This window comes from Phoxinus phoxinus (genome assembly GCF_949152265.1).
Source record: "Phoxinus phoxinus genome assembly, chromosome: 12".
NCBI lineage: Eukaryota > Metazoa > Chordata > Actinopteri > Cypriniformes > Leuciscidae > Phoxinus > Phoxinus phoxinus.
In genome coordinates this window covers 16,179,622-16,205,015 of record NC_136887.1, presented here as the reverse complement: position 1 = coordinate 16,205,015, position 25,394 = coordinate 16,179,622, and the positions used below count along the sequence as shown (strand labels likewise).

Genomic DNA, 25,394 nt, shown 5'->3' with positions numbered 1-25,394 from the left:
TTAAATTAGTTCAATAAGGAAATACTGATGAAACTAAAATCCATTGACACTAACTGTAATAATGTTTGTTCTAATACTATGTGTAACAATGCTGAATAAAAACATTTAAAATTAACTAAATGTATAGGTCACATGGTCATGGTGCTGGTACCATATAACACATGGACCAACAACTGAGGTCACATTACCAGAAGAATGTCTGAACTAGAGCCTCCTAACCCTCCACGTCCTTCCCACGACAATGTTCCCATTGGAGAGCGGCAAGGTGACTTGTCTCCAGTCTTGTTTTGTAATTTTAGTCCAACCTTATGTCGGTTTAGAGTCTTCAGTAGATCAGCTGTTTCTTCTGAGCTCATGTTGTCAAAGTAAATAGTGGCCCCCACAATTTGGTCACCTGTTACAAAGGGCAGTACATGGAAAGTTCAAACTAAACAATACGTAAATTGTATTTGGCAGAACTACAAGAGCATTAGCTCACAGACAATACCTCAACACCAAATAAGGGAATGATGCTCAAATGTTGCTCTAAGTATCAAACATTCTAGAAATATTAGAAAATAAGATTTTCTAAATGTTTGTACAATAAATAAGAACATGCAGGGTTGTTTTAACTACATACCTTCATATACATTTCCAGTATGAGCAGCAGAGGACTCTTCGTTCACCTCTGTGACAAAAATCTCTCCTTGACCTTTTTGTTCTATGGTGAGCCCATGCTTATCAGGGCCCATCCACTGTGGGTAAAGCACTTCCCTTGTTTCCTGCTCGTCAGCCATCTTTAAAAAAAAATACATATAATAAATAAATAAATAAAATGAGATTACACAATATACAATAAAACAGAGTAGAACTGTTATAATACAATACCAAATATACTAGATGTATGATGCCTAATGTGTAGTTTTTATTGAGTTATAAATGAGCACAAGCAATTATCTAAAAATGTTATACAAAACTTTTAACCAATTACTATGCTTTAAATTACATGTAACTATTAACATCACATAGCTATAACATATAACATTCATTCACTATACCTCTAAATGTGTTGCTTCTTCGCCTGCCCCCTAGTGTGGACCGTGTCAGCACTTGTTCTTTCCTTAATACACACACAAAAAAACAACTGTAAATGAGGATCAACCTGTGACCACTAGATGGCAATACAATCTCCAACAAAAAGTTGATTAAACAAGCATGATTTCTCTTTGGGAACTTAGCTCATGTTTCTAGTTTGAACAGACTATCTGTATCCTATGTATTTATTTAGCATTGACCCAATGCACTGAACAGCGTAAAACACTTCACAACCAGAGCAATAACTTATGTATTGCAAATAAGCCAAACGCTACAGTCACTAAATATTAGGCTCAGTTTAGTATACAGCTTAAACATTTAAAACCATCTGATATCCTTAAAATGAATATCAAACAGTAGCTTGCAGAGCAGGGAGGTTTTTACTTGATGAGCATTGCTTAACATGGAGTTATTTAGCTGGCATGTGGGCCTGGCATTCCAGCTTTCAAAACAATAAGTTATTTGTTTTAGAGATATCACCCCCTCACAATCATCCACACTACAATTACACAGGACCTTTTGGATATGAAAACACCTACTTGCATATTTCACTAAACATTTTCAAATAATGTTCTAGTTCACTTTAATTATAAATTATATACTTGATACAGTGGCACTGAATTTATTTTCTTGTATGATCTCAGAATAACTGTACGTAATAGCAGAAACATAATATAAATATAAAATAACAGCTACAAAATATCTAATTAGATTCAGCATTTTGAAATCTCTAGAATCTGAGGAAATAATTAGAAACTGGGCACATGCTGAAAGAGAGTTTTTAAAAAAGTACATAGCCATTAGCAGCACGTTGCTTAAATCAAAAGGGCGAAAAAAACGAATTGTTGTAGCAAAAGCCAAGCACAACTAAAGTCAAATCTGTAGACTAAAACGGAAAGAAGCTTTGTCTCATGTGATCATGAATTTGGTGGGATCATGTATGATAGTTATTCAAGTAACCTGAATGCTCCCTTGAAAATTGTAAATATACCCACATCTGAAAAAAGCCTGACCCTGACCTTAGTGGATTACTGAAGGAATGTACACTCAAAATAAAATGTGTGAATACAATGCTGAAAAATATTGAAGGCACTATTCCACTATTCATGAAACTGAGAAATGATGGATAAAGTTAATTATATAAATTTAAATATATTTACTCTTTCAGCAATGGTCAAGGAAGTTAAAGTTGTTAAAGTTGTTGCTTTTAGGCTATTCTGTGTTTTAGTCTGTGTCTATATTAGTTTTAAGTTAATCTATAAGTAAGAAAAGTATTCTTAGATCATGTTTAATGTTATATTCTTAAATAAGAAAGATTCTTAAATAATTCATTCTAAAAGTTGATAATTCACCTTTATAAGATATAGGCCTATGCTTTTAAAATGTAGTCTCTCTCTTATGGGAATAGGGACTCCAAAAAGATTCATCATAATAGAACGGAGAAATTCTGTTTACTTTCTAGAATGAGAACATTCCCTCCCCCCTAAATTATAAATAACACTTGCCTCCCACTAAATATGGGGAGAAAGAGGCCTGGTTTTGAGTCCATGTTGACCATTGTTCTCCAGGCACAGGCCACAAAACATTTGCGACCCATTTGAATAGTACATAAAATATTCTACTTATGGCTAAAGGACCATTAGGGAGGCGGACAAATATTAGGGGATAGACAGCCTCAACATTATAAACAACACTGAAGAGTAAAAAAAAAAAAAAAAAAACACTGTGCCATGCAATGAAAGATTACAAGGCTTGTATATGTAAGGGATAATGTAGAGCGAGGCGGTTATAGCGAATACAGCCCCTTCAGGCTGATTGAAAGACCCCTCGGTCCTGGCGTCGGGGTCCTGATCAGTCTGTCGGGGTTGTGTTCGCTATAACAACCGCCTCGCTCATTATCCCTTACTTATTATGTGACTGTCATGGGTTGTTAAATAAAAATAGTTATTGCATCACACATGCAACAGCATAACGCACAACATTTTGCACTTAATAGATATCAGAACTATCTGCACTGTATATAAAAAAAAAATTAAAGTGTCTGCCTTAAATTTAGTATACAATCAACTTGGATTTTAAGTCATTTCAATTTAAGTTACATTAAACTGATTCGAGTCTGACTTAAAATTGAATCTTGTATTAGGCTACTTATAAAAAAAGTTTAAATTGCTTAACTTATTTTGATGAGTAAAAGCAATGTAAAAACACATGTTGTCATAACTTATTGATCATATCATTTTCTACAGTGTGCATGCAATTTCAGTAAAACAAAGTCCACAGTGGGAGAAATGTAAAACATGAGACATGGAAGCTGTGAAACCAAAGCCAGGAAAAAACCCTTATTATTGTTGGCTAAAGCCAGTATTTATGAAAGGAGAAGGGGAAGACCTACAGTGCTGTGTACTCAAGAACTCCCTAGCAAGCACGGCAATAGCTTATTATTTCACTCCCAGTTTGTTAAATGTTCTGCCTCTTAAAGGGATAGTTCACCCAAAAATGAAAATGTTGTCATTACGCTCAAGTTGTTGAAACCTGCACGAGTTTCTTTCTTCAACTGAACACAAAATAATTTGTTTTAAAGAACGTTGGTAACCAGATAGTTGACGGTAGCCATCCACTTCCATAGTTTATTTTTTCCTACTATGGAAGCCAATGGCTACCGTCAACTGTTTGGTTACCTATCCCTTTAACATTATGCCACACCCTGCACTCAATCTTGTGTATATGTTCCACTTCACCCTTTTGTTAAACTATATGATCTACAGTGCTATTTGTGTGGAAATTGTTCTCACAGCTCTGACAGATTCCTCGTAATGCATCTCAGGAGGAGCAAACTCTGTGAATGGGGAAAAAGGCACATCTGCACATCCATGTCTGAAATGTGGAACAATCAGAGGCAACAGCGGCACATAACGTCTAAACCATGACACTCCTAGAGCATTATTTGTAGGGTATCTGCTTAAAATATGGCTCTCACCCAAAATCATATGATCTGCTATGATCCATGTAAGCACATACTTCATAATACCGCAAGTGTTTGAGCAACCATAAGAATTCAGCAATGAAATAGACAACATCTTTGTTAACTGTTGAGTTGTAAGACATTGAAACAAAACAAGCAAAAAGGAAACCCCTGGATTTAACAGTTTTAAAAATTTACTTGGTAGATTTGAAAAGAAAAAGCTTGGCCCATGAATCCTAATTAGGTGACATAACATACACCAAGTAGTTCTTGCTGATAGGCAAGTAGGCGTTACTGCTCATGCTTTCATTCAGTCCACTGTCAAAGGAACTGATTAGCAGGAGCTTCTAGTTGGTCTTATACAGTAGCTGATGTTTTATACACGTTATAAGCCAACCCCACTTTACACTCAGAGTGCCTCCTGAGATGGTCTGACTGCAGTAGAAGTATTCACACTAAAGACATCTGAACAAATGAACATGAATATTGCAGTTGTTTTCTTCTATGCATTAAGATATAATCAAATATGTTTTTTCAAGCAAGCATCTTTTGCAGCATTGAGGAAAACCAGTACTTCTCAATGTTGACTTGTCACAGTAGGAAGGCTTGTGCAACCCTCGAGGTGGAATTTATGATTAACAATAAAATGAGTGCAAATCTTAATTCTAAAATCATTTTAAGATCTAAAAAGTTTAATTGATTTAGTTAACAAATATTTTAGAATGCACCTACTATAAAATCATATCAGGTTTGAGTGCATTGTAATAATTCCATTTAGCATTAACATTCCAAACAAATTAATAAAATAAAACCTTGCAAAAATTTACTTTAACTCCGGGAGGATAAGGGAACCTACTGAATTGCCGAGGCTAAAGCTCAAACTCTCTCCCGTCTTCCGTTATATTCTGAAAGAAAGCTATGTATTTTCCAAATATTTCCATGCATCAAACAGTCCGACCAATCTAAAACGGCCAATTACAAAATGTACATTCAGTGGAAAAAGAATAAAACAACCACCAGCCTGTTATCTAAAGAGAAAAGCTCTAAATATAAATGTTTGCATGGTTTCGAGACCTTAAGCTAGTGAATCAGACAGACTTAATTTCCCTTTTCCTTCAAAAATGCAGCCCCACCCTAGTTGCTTTTATACTTTGGTTTGCCCTAAGAGGGCGACAGTGACTAAACCAGTTGCAATATGAGCACACAACACAGGGAGTTTTCCTTTGCAAGACAGGAGCTTGTGTGTCTGCACAAGCTTAAATATTTCCTCTGGATGTTTCTGTCAAATAATTGTCTGATTCGTTTTTGCCTATACTAGGCAGAATCATGAAATTAGCTTTGTGTTTAAATTCCAAGTTTGATAAGTAGCTATTGTTAAATACAATTACCAACATCACTCCCTCAAAATAAACTCATCCTCACATGACTGCAAATCCACCCTGTGCTCTGAACACTGGGAATATGTTTGAACAGCTACAGAAAGAGCGAAATTTAATGTCATACTCAGATTTTACGGTTCAATTAAATTACAATTTCAGTTGTCTAGAATTAAAAATGAATTTAAATTCTCACACTGTCACCTAGGCCTTTGTTTGCAACGTTGATGTCAGGAAGTAATTCAAGATGACTGTAAACTAAAACCAAGTGAGATGTAGCAAGCCATTCATAGTAACCATGACAATGCCATGAAACTGTCACTTGCCACAGGCAAAATTAAAGTTCATGCAAGTTTCTCACAGGAAAGCAAACATCATGTGCAAATCCTCATTTGATCGCCTAAAAGCTCCACGAGTCACATGGTACGGCCGAAGACACTAAACTACGCAGTCATTTTGCTCATTTAATTTCACAGAAACCAAATTATCAAACGTCATTATCCACTCTTATCTTACATGAAAAAAATAGGGAGGGAGATCAGTAATTTTAATTTCATTTAATGAAAAGGTTTAGATGGCCAATTCATGTGGGAAACAACTCCTCTGTCAAGTAGTTCAATATTTACTCCACTCAGTATTTGTTTAAATAATGCAACTCTCTAGTTAACCAAAACTGATAAGTGTCAATTGTTTGATCTCATGCAAGGCTGAATCAAATGACTTCTTACAAAACTACTAAATAAAATACTCCCTCAACACAGAGAAAGACAAACTACGGAGTTTGAGCATGCAAGTGCCATACGCTCTTACGGTATATACATTATTGAAATCTTTAAAGTGTTGAATTGTCCTTCATGCTGCATGGCCTTTGAAGCTGTCCCGTGGCTTCCAGTCCAATTTAGCATTCCCTTTTGATAATTTCTGCATGGAGGAGGATGAGGAGGACAAAGAGATATCTGTTTTAAGCCTTTTGGTCTAGGCTAGAGAAATGTTGGGAATTTATTTCGTTACATAAACATGTCCTTTCAGGCTTTTAAAGCAAGACTAGATGCATGTGAATTACTTTCCTCTACAGCAGAAAAGCACAAAAAGACTTCATGTAACACTAGCACTGCAAACAAATGCTGGAATCAGCACAGACAGGTACATGCTTGCGTGGACCTGCCCTGATATCAATTCTCCTCTGTACAATTCCACTGTTATTGACTCTGCTAGAAAACAACAGTTAACAGCAAAAGTGTTCATTTAAAGCTGTCCTAAGAAAATAGTATATTTACCCTAACTTATAATCAAAGTAATTCTCCGTCCCACTGAAAAAAGAATGGACAAAACGCTGCTCTAAACATTTACAAGCAATCACTTGATGAGGACTTTGCACAATATGTCCTGAAAATGAGTTGCTATTCTGAAGGGGTCGAATCAGTAGGAACGAAAACGCATTGATTGTTCTCTTTGCCAGCTCGAACTTCTTTGTCTATTATTTGGAAACCATTGCCAGAACCTATCACTACCCTGTCGTTTCATTAACGGATGGTTATTTCTGAGCTGTGACTGAAATAGTCATAGGCTCGCTGTGATAAAGGCCAGTCTGAACGGGGCTGTCACACTGTTTGCAAAGAACAACATTTGGCAGAGCAGCTGTGTACACTCAAACGGGTGACATCTACTAACCCTGCACTTAGTTGTATCAAGTTTGCTGTCACCTCGCTGAAGGTGGAGCTAGCCGAACAAAACCAGGTTTTAAACAAGCTCACTAATAATTTTTACTAAAAGTTTTACACGTACTGAATTTAAAAGAATGCCATCTAGCTTTAAAAAGCTTTGCGACCACTCAATTTCACAGAATAAATATCCTTGCATAAAGTTTCTATTGTCGTGCATGAGAAAGACTGGTACTAGAACAAAACGCGACCATAATCACAGGTCTAAGATGTGTCAGACGACACCGCAATGCTTCCATCTGGCAGAGGTCGTTTGGCAACAACTGCGCAAATCTAAAAGGAGCAGACTTTATAGCACAACACAGCCGGCAAACGTTGCAAATCCAAAGCTGGGGACACGCCCTTCGCACAACAAGAGAGAAACTACACGCACACCATCTCTCAAGCCCGCACATAGCGCACAGAGAGCTGAGAGCCCCACCCAGGCCTCCAGTCACACGCATTCCTTGATAGAGCCGTCAGGCCAACTGGAAGAGAGCCCAGCCTCTCCTGCAGTGACTAACTCCAAAGCAATGTCCTACTCTCTACCCAACCACTTAACTCACCCAGTGGGTCTGAGCTGGGTACAAAAACAGGGTACTCTTTCAAAGTTTCCACTTACTGACACCCAATGAAGCAATGAAACCTGATCCTTTTCTTATTACATTAAAGGAAGCCAGCCGATTTCCTAATGTATAAAGACTAACAGAAGCCCCTCATGACACTGATTAATGCACAGCAAAAGAAGTCGTAAAATGATTGTTTGCATGGTTTAAAAGGTCTTAGTGCTCCAAAGTAAATGTGGATTTATAGTTGTGCAATAGCTCACATTTGTAAAGGTTCAGCAATGCAGAGGGGTAGATAAGTGATAGAATTGTTGGGCAAACAACCAAACCACTAATTATAGAAAAGCCACTGCTAGGGTTTAATGTCACACTTTTTCCATTAAAGTGTCGTAATGTATCATAACAGACGCACACACATACAGTCAGCCATTACAAAATGCAATAACATAAATTGTGGCCTTTGGCTTTGCTTACAGGAGATGCTTGGTTACTTGGCTCTTTAGCAGACACGTTTTTCCAAAGCAAATTACAGGATACTTTTTATTGTAACAAGTGTAAGTCATATTTCTCCATTAAATGCTCATCATTCATTTTTCCTGCAAGAGGCAGGCAATTTTGACAAAGCAAGAGCTCATACATAAAAAGGGATAACTACAATTTGGTTCCAATTTCAACTTTTACTTCCACATGGACTCAATTCAAACCCACAGTGACCAAACACTCGTGGAAATACATACTGTACGCTTTCAATATTATTGTGGAAATATCAACTATTTAGAGGAACAAACAGGAATCAAACAGATGAAACCATTTTTTTTAAAAAGTGCTGTCGTGAATTACACTAAATATATCTTGATTAATGAAATGTTAGAGAAACGTTTACATAACTCAGATACATGTAGGCTATATTAGCTAAAGGCTGTCAGTATTCACATTGAGTCACGTTTTTTTTGTCTATCCTGACATGTTTGTTTATCCTGTTAACAAAGCTTTTCAAACGGACTCAAAGGATATGAGTCAGCAATCAAATACATAGTGATGACTGATGGGAAGGAGGTTCGCTTACCAGCTCCCATCAGATGGTTTTATAGTTAGGTCTGAAACAGCAATGGCAAGTGTTTTGTAGAAGTGAAAAGGCATGTGGTTTGAAACATCTAAATTAGTCAGATCTTAACTCTTATCTACAATTCAACTAGAAACGAACTCATGTAAACTGCACCTAGAATGATCTATCCTCTGCTGCGTCTCCTTGTGCTGTTGTAAACAAGCAGCCTAGATGTGCATACCTACATTACTGAAATGGTGTGATGTAGTCCGAGCTGTAGTCAAACGTTAAGTCTACGTCAATAAATCATCTAATAACCTTAAAGAATACTTTTGAATGCATAGAACTATTAAAATATGGCCTCACTTTTTCAAATAAGCGTGCAACTTTGAAATAATATTGATTCGTCACAAGCAGCTCTTACGTCAGGAAGCCATGTATGTGTCACTGGCTGCAGTGTATATCTTTGCTGTTATTCAATGATATGGAATATTATTTGGTCATTTTACATTTACTTGAAACATACTTGAAGCATTTTATAATCAAATCCTGATAGAATATCACCTGAACAAAATAAACAGTGGCCTTTAAAGGAGTAGTTCACTTTCAAATATAAAATTCCTGATAATTTACTCACCCCCATGTCATCCAAGATGTCCATGTCTTTCTTTCTTCAGTCAAAAAGGAATTCAGGTTTTTGAGGAAAACATTGCAGGATTTTTCTCCATATAATGGACTTCTAAGGCAACCAACGGTTTGAAGGTCCAAATGTCAGTCTCAATGCAGCTTCAAAGGCTCGACACGATCTCAGTCAAGAAATAAGGGTCTTATCTAGCGAAACAATCAGTAATTTTCTAAAAATAAAACAAAAATTATATACTTTTTAACCAAAAATGCCCGTCTTGTACCATCTCTGAGATGCGCCACGCATTACTTCATCACGTTGGAAAGGTCACGCGTGACATCATTAAACATCCAGAATGTGCACACATAAGGACCATTTTAAACAATAAACTGACACAAATACATATAAATATGTGTTATTCAACATACAATAACTTTGAACTGTCCACTTACTCCAAACTTGTAAACAGTGAATCTTTCCAACATGATGACGTAATGCGTGGCGCATCTCAGAGATGGTACAAGACGGGCATTTGTGGTTAAAGTATATCATTTTTATTTTATTTTAGAAAATGACAGATTGTTTCGCTAGATAAGACCCTTATTTCTCGACTGAGATCGTGTCAAGACTTTGAAGCTGCATTGAGACTGACATTTGAACCTTCAAACCGTTGGTTGCCATTGAAGTCCATGGAGAAAAATCCTGGAATGTTTTCCTCAAAAACCTTAATTCTTTTCGACTGAAGAAAGAAAGACATCGACATCTTGGATGACATGGGGGTGAGTAAATAATCAGGATTTTTTATGTGAAAGTGAACTACTCCTTTAACTATATAGGTACTAGTAATTAGCAGTTAACTCTTTCACTAATGGCACTAATTTATACTTGTTCAATTAAAATGCACAAACCAAAATCAATATTTAACCCATTATGTCAATCAGCAATGACAGGTGTGGCTATCAGGAAATAATTGCTACATGTCATGCAAGTAAGTGCATCCAATGCATGCTTTTAACCTTGGCTACAATTATAACCGATTTACTAGTTAACCCAGTAAATTAGGGTTTAAGCGTATGAATCACTAAAAGTAGTATATGATATTATATATATCATTTCTAAATCTGTTTCTGAAAACAAGAGGACTCGCACATAATTGAAGCATTAATGTCAGAGCAAAATGGCCAGCCTTGGAAATTGAAGCTTATAAACTATAAACAGACTAACCATCCTACTGTCATGTGATCGTAAACCTTAATCAAATGCAGACCGTATCTTCTATTTCAAGTACACACAGCAAATGCAATCTAGTAATCCAACTGGATTGCAGAAGTACAATGGAAGTACAGTCTATCATGTGTTGTAGACGTGCATACAAAAATTAAATTCACATGATGACCAAAATGACAATAAAAGAATAAAAAAAAGTATATTAAATATAATTTTAATTTTAACATTGTGTTAAACAATTCACAGAAGATAATAAATAAGTATTTTTAAAAAATCATAAGGCAGTAAATGGGATCAATTGGAAACGCCAAAATGTACTATAATAATAAAAGTATACCATAGAATAGATCTATGTGAAGACAAATCTCTTGATACTAAAAAAAATACATAAGGTCTAAAAAACAACTTCATTTAAATCTTGACAATCTGCCCTTATGTGCACAAGATGTTACTCTGTTCTCTGTGCTAAATTGTGAAATATGAATGCCTGAACCATATTGGCAAACCCATAATGTATTGTCCAACTTTGTTTTAGCTTCAAGCCAGTATTTCTCAACCATGGAATGACGATAACTTCAGGGTCTGTCTGAACAGGAAGACGTGTACAAAGATAATGCAACAAAGTCTTCAGCTCAGACTTCATACTTCAAAACTCTTCAAATGATCCCTACATCCTGTAAGGTATTATCTACGAAATCAATAGTGCTGATAACTTATCTGTGATGGATAATCACATATTCACGGAGTTGACTTCTATCATTCTGTACCCTTTTGGAAGAACAAAAAATTAAGATTCAAGATGTGAGAAAACAAACAAATAAGAGAATGAAACATTCCGTTACGAAGCCTGCCACTCCTCCCTTGGCATTCTTCTCGCAAGTCCTCGACAAGCTTTTAAGGAAACGACAAAGGAAGTGTGCACAAGTCCAGACTCTTTCCGTTTTCACACTGGAATAGAAGGTCCTGAAGCACACCCTAATCTGCCCTATCAAAACAGAGGAGAAAGTTGTGCCTCCACTGTAAACCTCCAGGACAATCACGCATCAGATAAAGACACACAGGCCCACCAAACATTGTTTCTACTCAACATTCAAATCCTATATCATTTAAGATAAGCAAGAAGCTCACTGTTTTAAACCAAACACTTTGTAACCTTCAAATACAACCAAGGTTGAAAGAGATTGCTGAAATTGAGGCAGCCACACACATAGAAAACTAAACATCGGACTCCAAAGACACACCCTTGCACAGCCAAATTTTTCTAGTTTATGAAAAAATGGACTAAAATTATAACAATTTCAATAAAGTTGCTTTATTACAGCTTTAATATAGTACAGTACTACTGGTTGACTGCTTTAGTCTGCTATGAAGTCATCTGTTCTGACAAAACAGAAGAAAGCTTTGGGTGTGGCAGGAGAAGGGGGATGGGCTCCAAATGTGAAAAAATATGCTTGTGGACATTTTTAAAAGTTATCTTAAATCAGATAAACTGAAAGACAGCTTTTTAGATGACAACACTCCATGGTTTATCTCCAATCTCTCAGCACTTATGTGCAATGCTCCCCTTTATGTCAGTCTCACTCTCTTTTATCTATTCCTTTATTCTCTTATTTTGTTTTAAGAAACCTTCAGTGATCCTACTGAAAAACAGCTCCATAACTTAAAGTCATGGCGCAGTCGGGCGTGAATAAAACACCTTATTCTTTCCCCTGCATAGCAAGCCTTACTTTCCCCCTCTGTGCTTCAAACCTGGTTTCAATTAGTAAGTCTTTCCAAACCACTACATTCCATTACCCCCTCCTCCCTTCACCCCCTCTTACTCACTACCCACACCCTGGCCAGGGCTCCAGGTTAAGAAAATCAAGGAAAAACAGGACAGAATTCCCAAACTAAATTTAAACATTCACACTTTATTTTGTAAGGATATTAAGAATCTTTAAAACTAATTAAAACTCAGTCTAGAAAAAAAAGCAGAAAAATATGAGAAAACGATTCATCCAGTGCAGAATACATGTGCTGACGTTGACCAAAAATCTTGAGCTATGACCAGATTTGGTATGGCAGGATAATACTCGTTTCAAGAGGAAAGATACAAATTCTATGGAAGTGTGAAACGACTTTATTTTACTGTATAAAAATACATTTATGTGGAAGGGGAAATATAAGATCTTTCTTTTAAACTTTTTTTTATTTTACAGCGTGGGCAAAGTCATGCAACCAAAGTCAGAGACAACCTTCTTATCCACGTTGCACTCTTTGGGTGTATATTTTGCATGACATGCAAAAACCCAGAATATTTGCCTTACTTATAAATCCCTTTTTCTTCTGAATGATTTAGCAGGTCGAGTTTAACTAAATAGACGCTGAATTCTGAACAAACTTTAGTAATGTTGGGAGAAAAAATAACGTGCGCAACAGATGACAATTGAGCAGATACACACCCACCCTCTACATCCTCAACAATAGAGATGATAAGTTTGAGATTTTATGACATGTAATAGACTTTCTAAGAACCAAATAAGCAAACATATAGCGTTATTCGGCATAATTAAGAATATTATAAATTTACATACAGTCTCTGGAAAACTACTTTAAATGCAACGTGAGCGTCGCACACCAGAACTGCGTAACCTCAGGAGATACACAAACATACCTGGAACCTTCAACACCTTTGCTCTGGCATCCTCCGCGGTCCACAGCTTTCTGCCACAGCCCAGAAAAGTTTTCCACCACGCTTTCCAAACTAAACTTTGACGTATTCGTGTACTCTCTTTCTTTCTCGAGGCTTGAAGCCTCGCTTTATTATTTTCTTGGTTTTGTTAGTTACTTCTCTCTCTTCCTCTCACTTTGGTGCTATTTCTTTTCCTCAGTGTGCTTGTAACTCCGGGCTATGGAGAATGGCAGAGTTTGGGCTAGGTCTGTGGAGTTCTTCACTGGAGAAGAGGGCGGGGGAAACGGTGTAGTAGAGGAGTGGACCCTTATAATTTTAGTCCAGCCCACCTACTGTTTGAGTGACATGTAGGTTTAACGCAGCGATAAAGCGCGTGAATGTGGATTGGAATCTCAGATTTAAACTATATGACAAGAGCCAAACTCATTTTAATTATCAGGTTGGTGCAAGCTTTATTGAGGCAATTTGTTGAGTGTTGCATTGTAATTATAGGCCTACGATCTTCAATAAAAAAAATCCGGGGCAATGGTGGAATTTCTTTTTAGTCAAGATTTTAAGGCAGAAATTGACTTTCAAAAATTAGTCTGGGGTAAACCGGAGTAGAAACTGTGACAACTAGCCCCGTTGCCCTATACTATTGCGTAATAAATAAAAGTCACATGGGATGGTGGCACATGATCCCAATCTTTTAGGAAGGGCACAAACTAAGCAAAGACTGTGTTCATTTGTAAAATTATATATTTTTGCATGTCTCTTCCTAAAAAGTGTAGACCTATAACACATTACAACAAATATATCTGTTTATTTATTTAATTAGTTTCATTATTTGACTGTTGATGCTAGTCTTATTTTATTGTGCTCATCCAGATACAGCGATAATGATACTGGAATTTTACTTTGCATAGTAGAATAGAGTTTTTAACTAGATGTTCAAAGAAAAATACAAGCCAAAAAAAAAAACATTTGTGAGGTTTAATTAAATCAAATGATACTGGGTATAGCTCTTGTGACCCCATGACAATTCCCAATGTGCATACTATCCATACATAATATGAGACATTACTAATTTTCAATACTTAGGGTATATAGAGTAGACACATGACATCGTGGGACACATTGCACTCACTATAGGATATGAACAGAACATTCTGTTCTGTTCATTGTGAGTGCAATGTGTTCCCACAATGTCCTGTGTGTATGCATAATGCATACTTTTTCTGAATTTGTTTTTAATGACAAAGATCAAATATGTGTTGCCATCTGAAGGAGGGCTTCTTGCCTTTGATATGTGTTTACTGTGTCTGTAGTCCAACATAATTTTCATAGCATTTTCATAATAGAAAATCCAGTGTAAATCTCTGAGGAGTTTCATTCTCATTTTGTGACAACTGGATTGATGAAACATCACTGCAGTTAAACAATTTAATCTTTGAATATGAATAACAAGTCAAAATAACATAAAGTCTTGTTTTTTAAGGGTCTTAGTGCTCCATGTTTGAGTATTTAAAATTTGTATGGTTAAAAGCTACATTTTATGAATTAAAATCGATTACCTTTCAGGTTGATTACCTTCATGTTGACAAAATGATTTATGCATGTCTAAAATGAGGTAACAAAGTAGAGATATTTGTTTATTAATTTTAAAAAAGCTACAAAGACAACAGTTCATTCAAACTGATCAGACAGCCAACAAATACGAACAAACTTAAATGGCAAAATAACAGTCAGACAAATACAATCTGTATGTTTTTTGAACGTTATATAAACATGAGTCAGAACGTTTAAGAAAGCTGAATAATATCTCAGGAATTTATTATAACAATGCAGAGCTTGATCTATTTTATGCAGCAAGAGTTTGAATGCATTGTTGTGCTTGTTATCAGCTGTTCCAATTTTTCATTTAACATAGTCAAGATAGTGAATGAATGAATGAATGGAGACAAATTACAGATGCTCGCAATGACAAATGCAATGAACGAAATATTGAAAAAAAATAGAATAATTAATCGAATTAACTCAAATTATAAAGGTTGTGAACATTTTTAATTCAGTATTCAATTAAATGTAATTATCCAAAAGTGTCATAGTTCACTGAGGCAAGTATGCAATTCAGAGCACAAACCTTTGAAGATGGATTCTCTGTATCTAAAGCTAACTCAAGATGAGTTGCAAATTGCAACTTGAAGATATGTGGTGGCCTTTGCATGTCTCTCTCAAAAATGTCTTAAAGGGGTCATGACATGGGTTTTTTTTATTTTATTATTATGTTCCCTTAGGTGCAAATATAGTATTACTATAGTTTTTTTTTTTTTTTTTTACTTTTAAAATGTAGTGATTTGTGACCTTTTCCCACCCTGTTTCTCATCCTCTGATTCAAACAGTCTGTTTTGGGGGTGTTTCCCCTTTAAGAGTTCAGTGTTAACGCCCACTGTTATGATTGGCTAACGTCAGTGCCTATGCATCAATTATTAACGCCCCCAGCCAGAACCTGTGCGGATTCAGCGTATTTAAAAAGTAGTTTAAAGTTTTAAATACATTACTTACAGTTTGAGTCGTCGTTGTTGAGCCCAGAATAGTCGGCAAGGACTTATCTTTGAGCAACAGTTTTCTGGCAAAGCCAGCATCATTTTGGGATTTGTTCTCAAAACAGTCATCCTTCAAATGTATAGAACAAACGCTTAAACTAACACTGCCGTGACTGAGACGTCCGCAAAAAATAAAGTGCATCCATTTTCCTCTGACGACTGGATCTTTCGCAGCGTATTCAAAGATGTTGTTTGTCCACAGCCAGGAACAGCACATCTGCGTGGCATCGCAATTTCCCTGTACACAGACCCACTCGCTGTCCGTCGACTGAACACTTGTGAGGCGCGCGCGGGCGCGACAACGATACGAAATGAGCGTAGTTGTCTTGCGCTTAAAGCGTAGTTGTCTTGTGCTGGAGGCGGTCTATATGCAAACGCTGGTACGTCACTTCGTACCATGACGTCACTTCTTACCATGGATCCAGAACGAGCTGTATTTAGAGCTTGATTAAATAAATGATTCGTTTATAATGGGGAGGAAGTCTTAAGCTATGAAACTTGCAGGACGTTTTAATGGTACAAAGACCTCTTATATACTAAAAGATCAAGGCAAATTTGGTTTCTCATGTCATGACCCCTTTAATCAACTTAATATTTAACACACACACACACACACAACTAACTGTAAAGTTTTTAGATAAAAAGTAACCCCAAGAGTAAAGTGATGTGAAATGTATACCTAACCCGAAGCAACAATTGAAATTCACATGATTTGCATGTCTGATGAGATACCTGGAAGACCTGGAATACGGATTTAATCAGACTTGCCACCTACACCCTGACACTTTTTCAGTTCTTCCTGTTTTATGTTTACTGCAATGGGTTCGTTTGCTGCAGGACTTACCCTGCAGCGACCAAATCAATCATTCAACCTTGTCAAAAAGCAGCCTTTACTTGAAGCATCTCACATGTTCCTCTAAACCCCTAAATTCTCCCTCACTAGTTTTGCTTCGTTTTAACCTGCCCTAATCTCACAAAATAGGTTTCACAAGGTCTAATTCACATTTGATTGAGTAAGACGTCGGTGGTTGCTTCATTTAAAGGGCTGTTCCAGCTGCCTTAGATCACATCAGCAATGCAGGTAAACAGTGTAGGTGTGCATATGTGGTTCTGGGATGGGAGGGTGGTTGGTTGGTTGGTTTTGAGGCAAACAGACGGAAAGACAGACAGGCAGAGAGAAAACCCTAAGGCGCATGGTGAACAAATCCACGTGTCACACCCATATTCAGGGCTGTGTAATGGTAAGCAAAGGATGAATTCTCCAAACGAGAAAGGGGTTATACTGTCTGCCTTGTAAAGAAGCAAAGGGAGTGGCAAGTTGCTTTGAGTAAAAACACGTGAAATATATAAGAAATATGTTGCAGAAGCCAGTACTTGAAAACCTTACGACATTATCAGACATCTTAGAAATCCTGTAACCAGAAGAACAGACAAAACGTTTGAAACAACTGGTACAGTGTGCATGTGTTCCAGTGTCCTCTTGTTGCTTTCGTGGTGTAGGAGTTTTGTCTCCCCAATGCAATAAAAACTTTTGGATAACAAACAGGCGAAGAATGTCAAGGAACAAAACAGTCATGCTTTTCTGCAGAGTTCCAAAAACCATGTGAGAGGGGGAGACACAAAATGGCCACAGCAAATGCAACAAAGCTCTGTAGTTTGAGGCAAATGCATATTTGTGAGATTAGTCACTGTAATCTAAACAAGAGGATCTCATGCTTTTCATTTGGATAAAGTGAGTTATCCAACGATGCTGGAGTAGTAGTCATAAAAAATATAGTAATAGTTCAATACTAGGATATGTGGGAACGGGTGTTTCCTGGTGAGTGGCTCATAGGTGTGTCTGCTTGTATGAACTAGTGTGAATAACAGCAGTCAGGGTTGGTGTGTCAGGGTGAGTCATCCCGTATGACTACAATGCACGCAGTGCTATACCAAGAAGCGAAGGAAGGGAAAAGAACAAGGAGGGGCAGAGAGGATGAATTTTTTTGGGTGTGTCCTGGGATCAACTTTAGGGGATAAGAGGAGCCACTTTATTTGAAGTTTAAAGATAACACCACAGAACAAAGTGATCTCAAATGTGCATTCTTGGTTGTGTTTTTACTTGTAAATCAGAGAACAGCTAGTTTTACTCCAGGGAGTACGCATAGTCTCTAATATAAAGCTTGAAAGCTTTCATTGATGCTCACCACAGCCACACAATGGGCAAAAAATCATAGTCCCATCCAGCCAATAAATATAAGTTGTATTGTTAAAGGATATGACATTTTTTCACAACTGATCAGGTGACGGGTAGTTTTTGTTCCCCAAACTCAAATTAGTCAACATTTTTTTGAAATGAACTTTAATAGTTAAAACAAAATAAAAAATAGATGTAACGTTTATATGTTATATAGATTTTGTATTTAATTACATATAAATATATCATTATACTTAAAAAAAAAAATATTAAAAAATATCTGCAATTTTTTATTAATTGCATTATTTTATTAAAACGTTTTATTATTATTTGTATTTAAAAATAGACTAGGCTTACTATGTTAACCTTTACTAGTACAATTCTTTTTATAATAAATATATTTTTAGCTTCTGTTAATGTCCTTTTCATACATGCATGGGCAAGGTGAAATACACATTATCAGAAGATAAAAATGTCATAGTATAATTGTACTTCTAAAATAATCTGCATGCGCTACTTCAAAAAATGTATCCCTCCTAACGGACAGCTGTGCATACTTATTTAGATAACGTAAACTGAATCCACACACATTAGTGCCAGGTGTTTTTTAACACTGCTGAGGCATAACAGACATATATGTTACTGTATCTAGAGTACAGTACAACACAAAGCAAGGTTTTCGGTTTTTCAATAGGTTCATCCTGTTCTTTGTGGGAGGGTTTGTTGCACAGCAAGGGCGTTGGCTACCTGTGTATGTAGGTTACTTCTGAGGACAGCAAATATTATTAATATTTCAGTTGGTGTTCCCCATGAGGATGGAAGAGTTTTTGAATAAGTGCATAGATTTTTGCCACAATAGTTAATATGATCAAGTCCAAAAGGGAGAAAATTTCCTGTGTTTACTGTTTATTTCTTTGTTTACGTGTTTTATTTACTGATTTTTCATGCAACACTAAACTCTCTTAAGTAGAAAATCTTGCCCCATCCCCCCTTAAAATGGTTTTGATCATTGTGGTCTCCATAGCCACATTTTTTTGTGTGTTTTAATGGAGTTCCCCTCTTTGAGATCCATTTGTTCTAGTAGAAATGTAGAGGAGGAACATCATGAGATACAGGCTGAATTGCGGTTTCCCCTGCAGGTTGTGAGTCATAAACACGAGGGAGGGACAAACTGAAAAGGACTATTCTGGGATGGCTGCCATGGCAACATAATAAGCAGGAGGAAGGTTATTGCAGAGATGTTTCCATGGCGATCTCCTCTGTGTATATAAATAGGGAATGTCAAAACTTTTGCAAAAGTAGTAACATGTTGCGTTGCTGTGCAGTCAGCGATGGCATAATGAGATGCGAGCACAGACAAATTAGTTTTTAACTATTTTTATTTCTGCCAAATGTGCCTCGAGGACTTTGAAATGCTTTAACACTGGTTTCACTTTGCTGAAAACATTCACACCTCTAATCATGCCACACTGCCATAAATACTACATGTTAAAGTAATGCACGTGCTTCAGAGCTGCTCCAATTAGAATTGTATCACATATCTACAGTTCAATTTCTGTCCAATATTTGAACTAAACAACAATATTATTTATTATAATTGTATTATATATTAGTACATTGCCATTTTAACAACATGGATTACAAATGTTTTACATTATTTCGGCCTCATGGTAAAAAAAAGGCGGGGGGTTAGCACTGTTTATGTTACCTTCACTGTACCATTTTGTCTTGTTTTTAGACGCAATAGGCAACCTATAATCATTGCATTCCTCTCATAGTTGTGAAGTGTTACGACAACAGTCTTCTATGGGCAAGTTTCAAGCCTTGTTAATACAGGAATGTCAAGCAATCTTTTACCCAAAGAACAATGTGTACATCGAAAGTACATTGCATAACAAAAGCCTTGATGGTTGGATTAAGAAATAAACAAGATAATTTAGTTTTATATAGTAAAAATGGTTTACTATTACACACACATTTGATATTTACACACACTACAGTAAATGCCGTCTGTCACGCAGTGGATGCAGCAAAACAAAAATAAAAGGTTGTAAAGCAAGCATTATCTTTAATCAAAACAAACTAAAACACTCAGGGTATCTCAAGAGACAAACATACTGTAAACAGAACAACCACTATAAAAATGACGAGATCTGACAAAAAAAGAAAAGAAAAAAGAAACAAACACAGGGCTATAAGTACACAGAGAAACACCAAGGAATAAACAAGATAATTAACTAGACACAGATGTAACACATGAGGGCAAATCAAAAACCATGGCAACAGCTGAACTGGGACTTAGGAGGAGGACGCAGAGCTGGGAGAAGTGACCACCACGGACGGGGAGGGGCCTGGGAGTGACTTCAAACAATATAACAGGCTGAAGGCCCACGGTGGAGCTGATGGAGGGAGGAGACATGGTAAAGCCTTGGTGGAGAGGCCGGGTGGAGCCAGAGAGATGACTGACAGAGGCGGAGCTGGTGAAGGTGAAGACCCGGATGGAGCCGAAGAGACTGGGCGACACCGGAGGATCTGGAAGCCAAGGCGAAGCCGCAGTGAAGAGCAGCCTAGGTGGAGCCAGGGGTCTGGAGGACTGAGGTGGAGCCATAGACTGTAAAAAAAAAAAACATTGATGACACCCCTTCACTTTGTTTCATTGGTGAAAAGTGAAGCCGCCAAAGTCCTAATATGGCGCTGACATCTTGCGCAGATTTGGGACCTGCTTCTGTGCAGTAGCGAGCAGGAAGTAAAGTCACGATATCATGGTTCCGCTCTCAGTCCCGCAGAAATGGTTAATACAAAATTTACTGTGTGAAATAAACAGTCATGGACATGTATAAATTAAAGTTGAAGCTCCAATCTCCTCCCGAAAATCCCCCAAGAAAGTCTGTTGATGCCTAGGTGACTACTTCGTTTAGAGAAGCTGTCAATCACAGCTGTCAATCATGACGTCAAATTCCTGTTTTTATAGCATCAACTAACTAAGACCAAACTTGTTTTAAAAAACGAACACTTAAACTTAAATCAGCGTGATAAAAACTAACTAAAATGACAAAAGAAAAACATTTATTTGAAGTGTAATTTGATTGTTTAGTTTCCATCGCGTCCAGTAGACTCCATGGGGAGGCGGGGTTTATAACCTATACTGGGACCAGCCACCGGGGGGCGATCGAGAAGCTGAGGGAGGGAAGATCCAAGGTGGAGCCTACTGGTCGATGGACCGAGGTTGAGTGACGGACTCGTGGTTCGAGGTGGAGCTAGGCGGTCAACAAACCAGGGCGGAGCTGCAAACTGGAAGCCCAAGGCGGATCCAAGCTGCTAGGTGGAGCCAGCGAAAGAGGAGCCGAAGGGCTGTAGGGAGCCAGCAGAGACAGGGCCAAAGAACTGAGTAGCATAGGCAGAGGGTTACGAAATGGCATCCTTGGCCATGACAAGACAGGGAGAAAGTTCAGAAACAGCCTCCTTGACAGTAACCGGGCAGGTGGAGAGTTCAGAGTCTGCGGTGGGCTCAGTCTTGTGGTCCGTTGGGAGCGTGGTTGATGGTGCGGTTTGCACTGAAGGTGCTAGCAGGTCGTGATCCTCCTCACTCTCTCCAATGGTGTAGGGGGAGCCGCACTGGTGTAACACCCACTCGACAAATTCTAGGAACATACCTCAAGGGCCTTCACCAGGAAGGTGCACCTTGGTCCTTTGATTCAGACCTGCCTGGAAAAACTCGCAGAGGCTGATGTTGTCATAATGCACGAAAGAGACATAATAACCTCTGCATGTGCACCTCGAGCGAGAGATCCCCTGGGAAAGGAGGTAGATCCGAACTGCTGCTAGATACATTTTGACAGTCAGATCTTGTGTCACACAGTAGATGCAACAAAACAAAAATAAAAGGCTGGATCTACACTCTACACTCCTTATTGTGGTGTATTATTGGATTGAATGAGTGCACTGGATAATGTCCACTATGGTTTCGGTCACCATGTCCCCTCAAATAGTACCCTATTAAGGGTATAGGGGGTGAATTCGGGCACAGCCATGAATTAACACAGGAAACCTAACTACAAAACTAAACACAATAGCCTGGATTCAGAAACAGGGTTTAGATTAAGCCTAGGTTAGGCCTTAGTTCAATTAGGACATTTAAGTAGCTTTTATACATGTCTTAGAAAAAAACATTATTGGTGTGCATTTTGAGACAAAACAATAGCACTGACATATTTTAACCCTTGTGTTATGTTGGATTTCTGTGTACACCCCTTATGGTTCGGGTCAAATTGACCCTAATTGGATTCAATACAATTCCTCAAAAATTCCTCAAAATTCCACTATGAAAAACAACAAAGATTCAGGTACAAATTGTAAACTTTTAACATAAACATTTGTCAAACATTACAACAACAAAAAATATACGAACATATGATTTATGAAAATGTTTTTTAACCATTTTTTAAAACTGTTTTGTTTTGACAAAATGTTATTATTATTGATTAACAGTATACTGTTTTTTTTTTACGTTTTCATTTTTCATTTTTTTTATGCTTAGAACATCATAACTGATAAATTAAATTTAGCTGTATAATGAAAAGAATGTTTACTTTTCCTAAGTTGGCTCAACTTTTGTTTTGTAGACTCATTTCATAAAGTCAAGAAGTTACTTCTGACATGATGAGCACACAGCAAGTGTGTGTTTTCTGCATATGAAGTTCTTGCACTTCACACACGGTGCTGGTTTTGCTCTCACACTTGGATGGGCACACCTCACATCACAAGTGCCCTGCCATACATAACATAAATGTTTTTATTTTGTGTCTGTACAGTTTCTTTTGAATAGCTGTCTATGAGGGTCAAATTGACACTATCAGTAATAATATGAACGTATAGTAATTTTGTTTGTATATGTCAAAACACATCAGCATATTGAAACTTTGCATGCATGTTCATGATGATAAATGAGAAAAAGTCACAAAATATCAAGAAAAAAAAACAAAGGTTTAATTTTATTTCAGGTAGCTTGAAAAAATAAACGATAGCTAATTTTTTCAATCTGGCTGACAAACTATTTTTCTGTATTGAAATAAATATGGACAAGCTATCTTTTTAGCTTCATAAGGTAGTAAAAAGCCACAATAACAAAATATAACCAATAAATGTTATTATTTTGGGTCGGTACAGTTGCCTTAGAGCGTTAAAATATGCGGGTCAAATTGACCCGCGAACATCACGAACGTAATAGTAATTTTGTTTGTATATGTCAAAACACATCAGCATGTTGAAACTTTGCATGCATGTTCATGATGATAAATGAGAAAAAGTCACAAAATATCAAGAAAAAAAACATAGGTTAACCAGTATTTCCAACAACTAGAAAATCGAAACGGGTCAAATTGACCCGCAACATAACACAAATAAGTTTGGAAGTTGCTCTCAGTTAAAACAGCTCTAACATGCATTTTAATCTGATACTATCTTAAGCCTTTCTGTGAAACTGGGGGGGGGGTCCTAGTCCTACTCAAGCAAAACACAAACACAGATCAAACGTGACACCTTCCGTTTCTCAGTTAATTATAGGTTGTACAACTTCATTAGAAAAATAATAATAACAGAAATAGGCAAGCGCATTCAACTTGAATGAATTGCTAACAAACCACTACTGAATTCAATTTGATCAAGATTATTTAAAATGTATTTGACTGCATAGTACAAAATTGCAACATGTACTAATATTCTGAAGAATTAAAAAAAAATTACATAAATAAACTACAAACATGCTGCATTATCAGTTGAAGTATTTTCCTAACATAAGGGTTTAACCTTAGGTTACCTTACCTTACAACACACCATAATGTTCCTTCTTGATGGCACACAAGAATTTCTGTGGTTTTATGGTCATTGCTGCTTTAAACCAGTGAAACACAAACATGTTTAACCAAGTCAATCACAAAATGTACACAACATATTGTACACAAATGATACACACATCAGAGGTGTCAGTTTCAGAACCACAGATTCCTTTGAGGTCAGTGTTATTTCACCTATGAAATGCCTGATATGCTGACTGACTGCAAATGAGAATGTGTTGCAGACTTCGGCACCGGCAGTAATGAGGGGTTACACTCGACTGCAACAATACAATCATTTAACATCTGTTTAGGCAGCAATATAATAAATTAACACATTTAGGCAGGAGTATGATTTTAATCATTTGTGATTTTATAAACTTATTCTGGATAAATCGTTTTACTCATGCTTATAGCTCTAGACTAAATGTGAGCATTGATTCAGATTCAGTATTGCTCAAATAAAAAATACAGTTAAATGCAAACTCAGAAATGCACGTAAACCTCGAGTTATTTAATGTTAAATTACACAAATATCAATGCCAATGCTGCTGACCATTTGATGATCCAATTCAACCATAGTTTTAGGGGTTTTAATGAATGAATGAAATGATGCCACTAAATGAAAAATCTAATATGTGACGTTCATTGTGAGTTCATTTGTACAGACTGTCAGATGATCTTACTTCCATTGAATAACAACACTGTAAAAAAAAAGTTGCTGCCTTAAATTTTTAAGTATAAATCACCTTGGGTGTTTAAGTCATTTCAACTTAAATTACATTTAACGGACTTAAAAAATGTATATATGTATTTTTAAATTGCTTAACTTATTTTGATGAGTTAAAGCAATGTAAAATATATGTTGGCATAACTTATTGATCATATAATTTTTTACAATGAAGATGCTTTTTTTGTAATAGAAAAAAAAATCCATTAGTGGGCTCATATTTGAACTCTAATAGTTTATTACATTTTTTAAATGCATTTAACAAAATATTTTGTTGTTTATTTGTTGTTATTTTATTGTGTTACTTCGCTCAACTACAATGGATTATGATATGGCCTACAAAGTGTATTAAATATGTTTATATATATGGTATAATCCTTATATTGTACTACATAAAATATATGTATTAAATTGTCATTACAGTAACTGAGCGCTTGAATATAATGCATTCGCATTTGTCCACTAGGAAAATAACATAGTTGCAGCTCCAGCTTTCTGCATCATACATAAACGATAAAAGAATAGTTCTGCGTGACATTTCTGAGCATTGTAGTAGAGCTCTGGATGAAACCAACGGCTATGCTCCACCTCCCCCAATGGTAATCTGAGCCAGCAGAGTTATGTATGGGGTCTCATGTCCAAAAATGCAGGGGCTGCCTGTTTTCACTCTCCCTTCTGATTTCTGCAATGCTTTGCACGAAAACGAAAATCGTCCATACTTTCTCGTCCAAACACATTGAGAGGCGTTGGTTGACCTCTAAAACTTCTGAAAGCAAAGAAATGGATGTTATAAGTTCAAATCATCAGAACCATTGTGGTGGTTCCC

The 25,394-nt window shown here is 36.8% G+C and overlaps 1 protein-coding gene across 2 annotated transcripts in view; it reads right to left on the bottom strand.

The window, feature by feature from the left end:
- ahnak (AHNAK nucleoprotein) overlaps positions 1-13,528 on the bottom strand; it is a 32,291-nt gene extending 18,763 nt beyond the window's left edge. For both annotated transcript variants that reach the window (XM_079629962.1, XM_079629963.1), the window contains exons 1-4: positions 13,229-13,528; positions 1,038-1,099; positions 620-776; positions 189-394 (exon numbers count right to left, since the gene is read on the bottom strand). In XM_079629962.1, the coding sequence (XP_079486088.1) occupies positions 189-394; positions 620-776 (363 nt within the window). In that variant the 5' untranslated portion in view covers positions 1,038-1,099; positions 13,229-13,528. The remainder of the gene's footprint in view (positions 1-188; positions 395-619; positions 777-1,037; positions 1,100-13,228) is intronic.
- Positions 13,529-25,394: the final 11,866 nt, after the last annotated feature.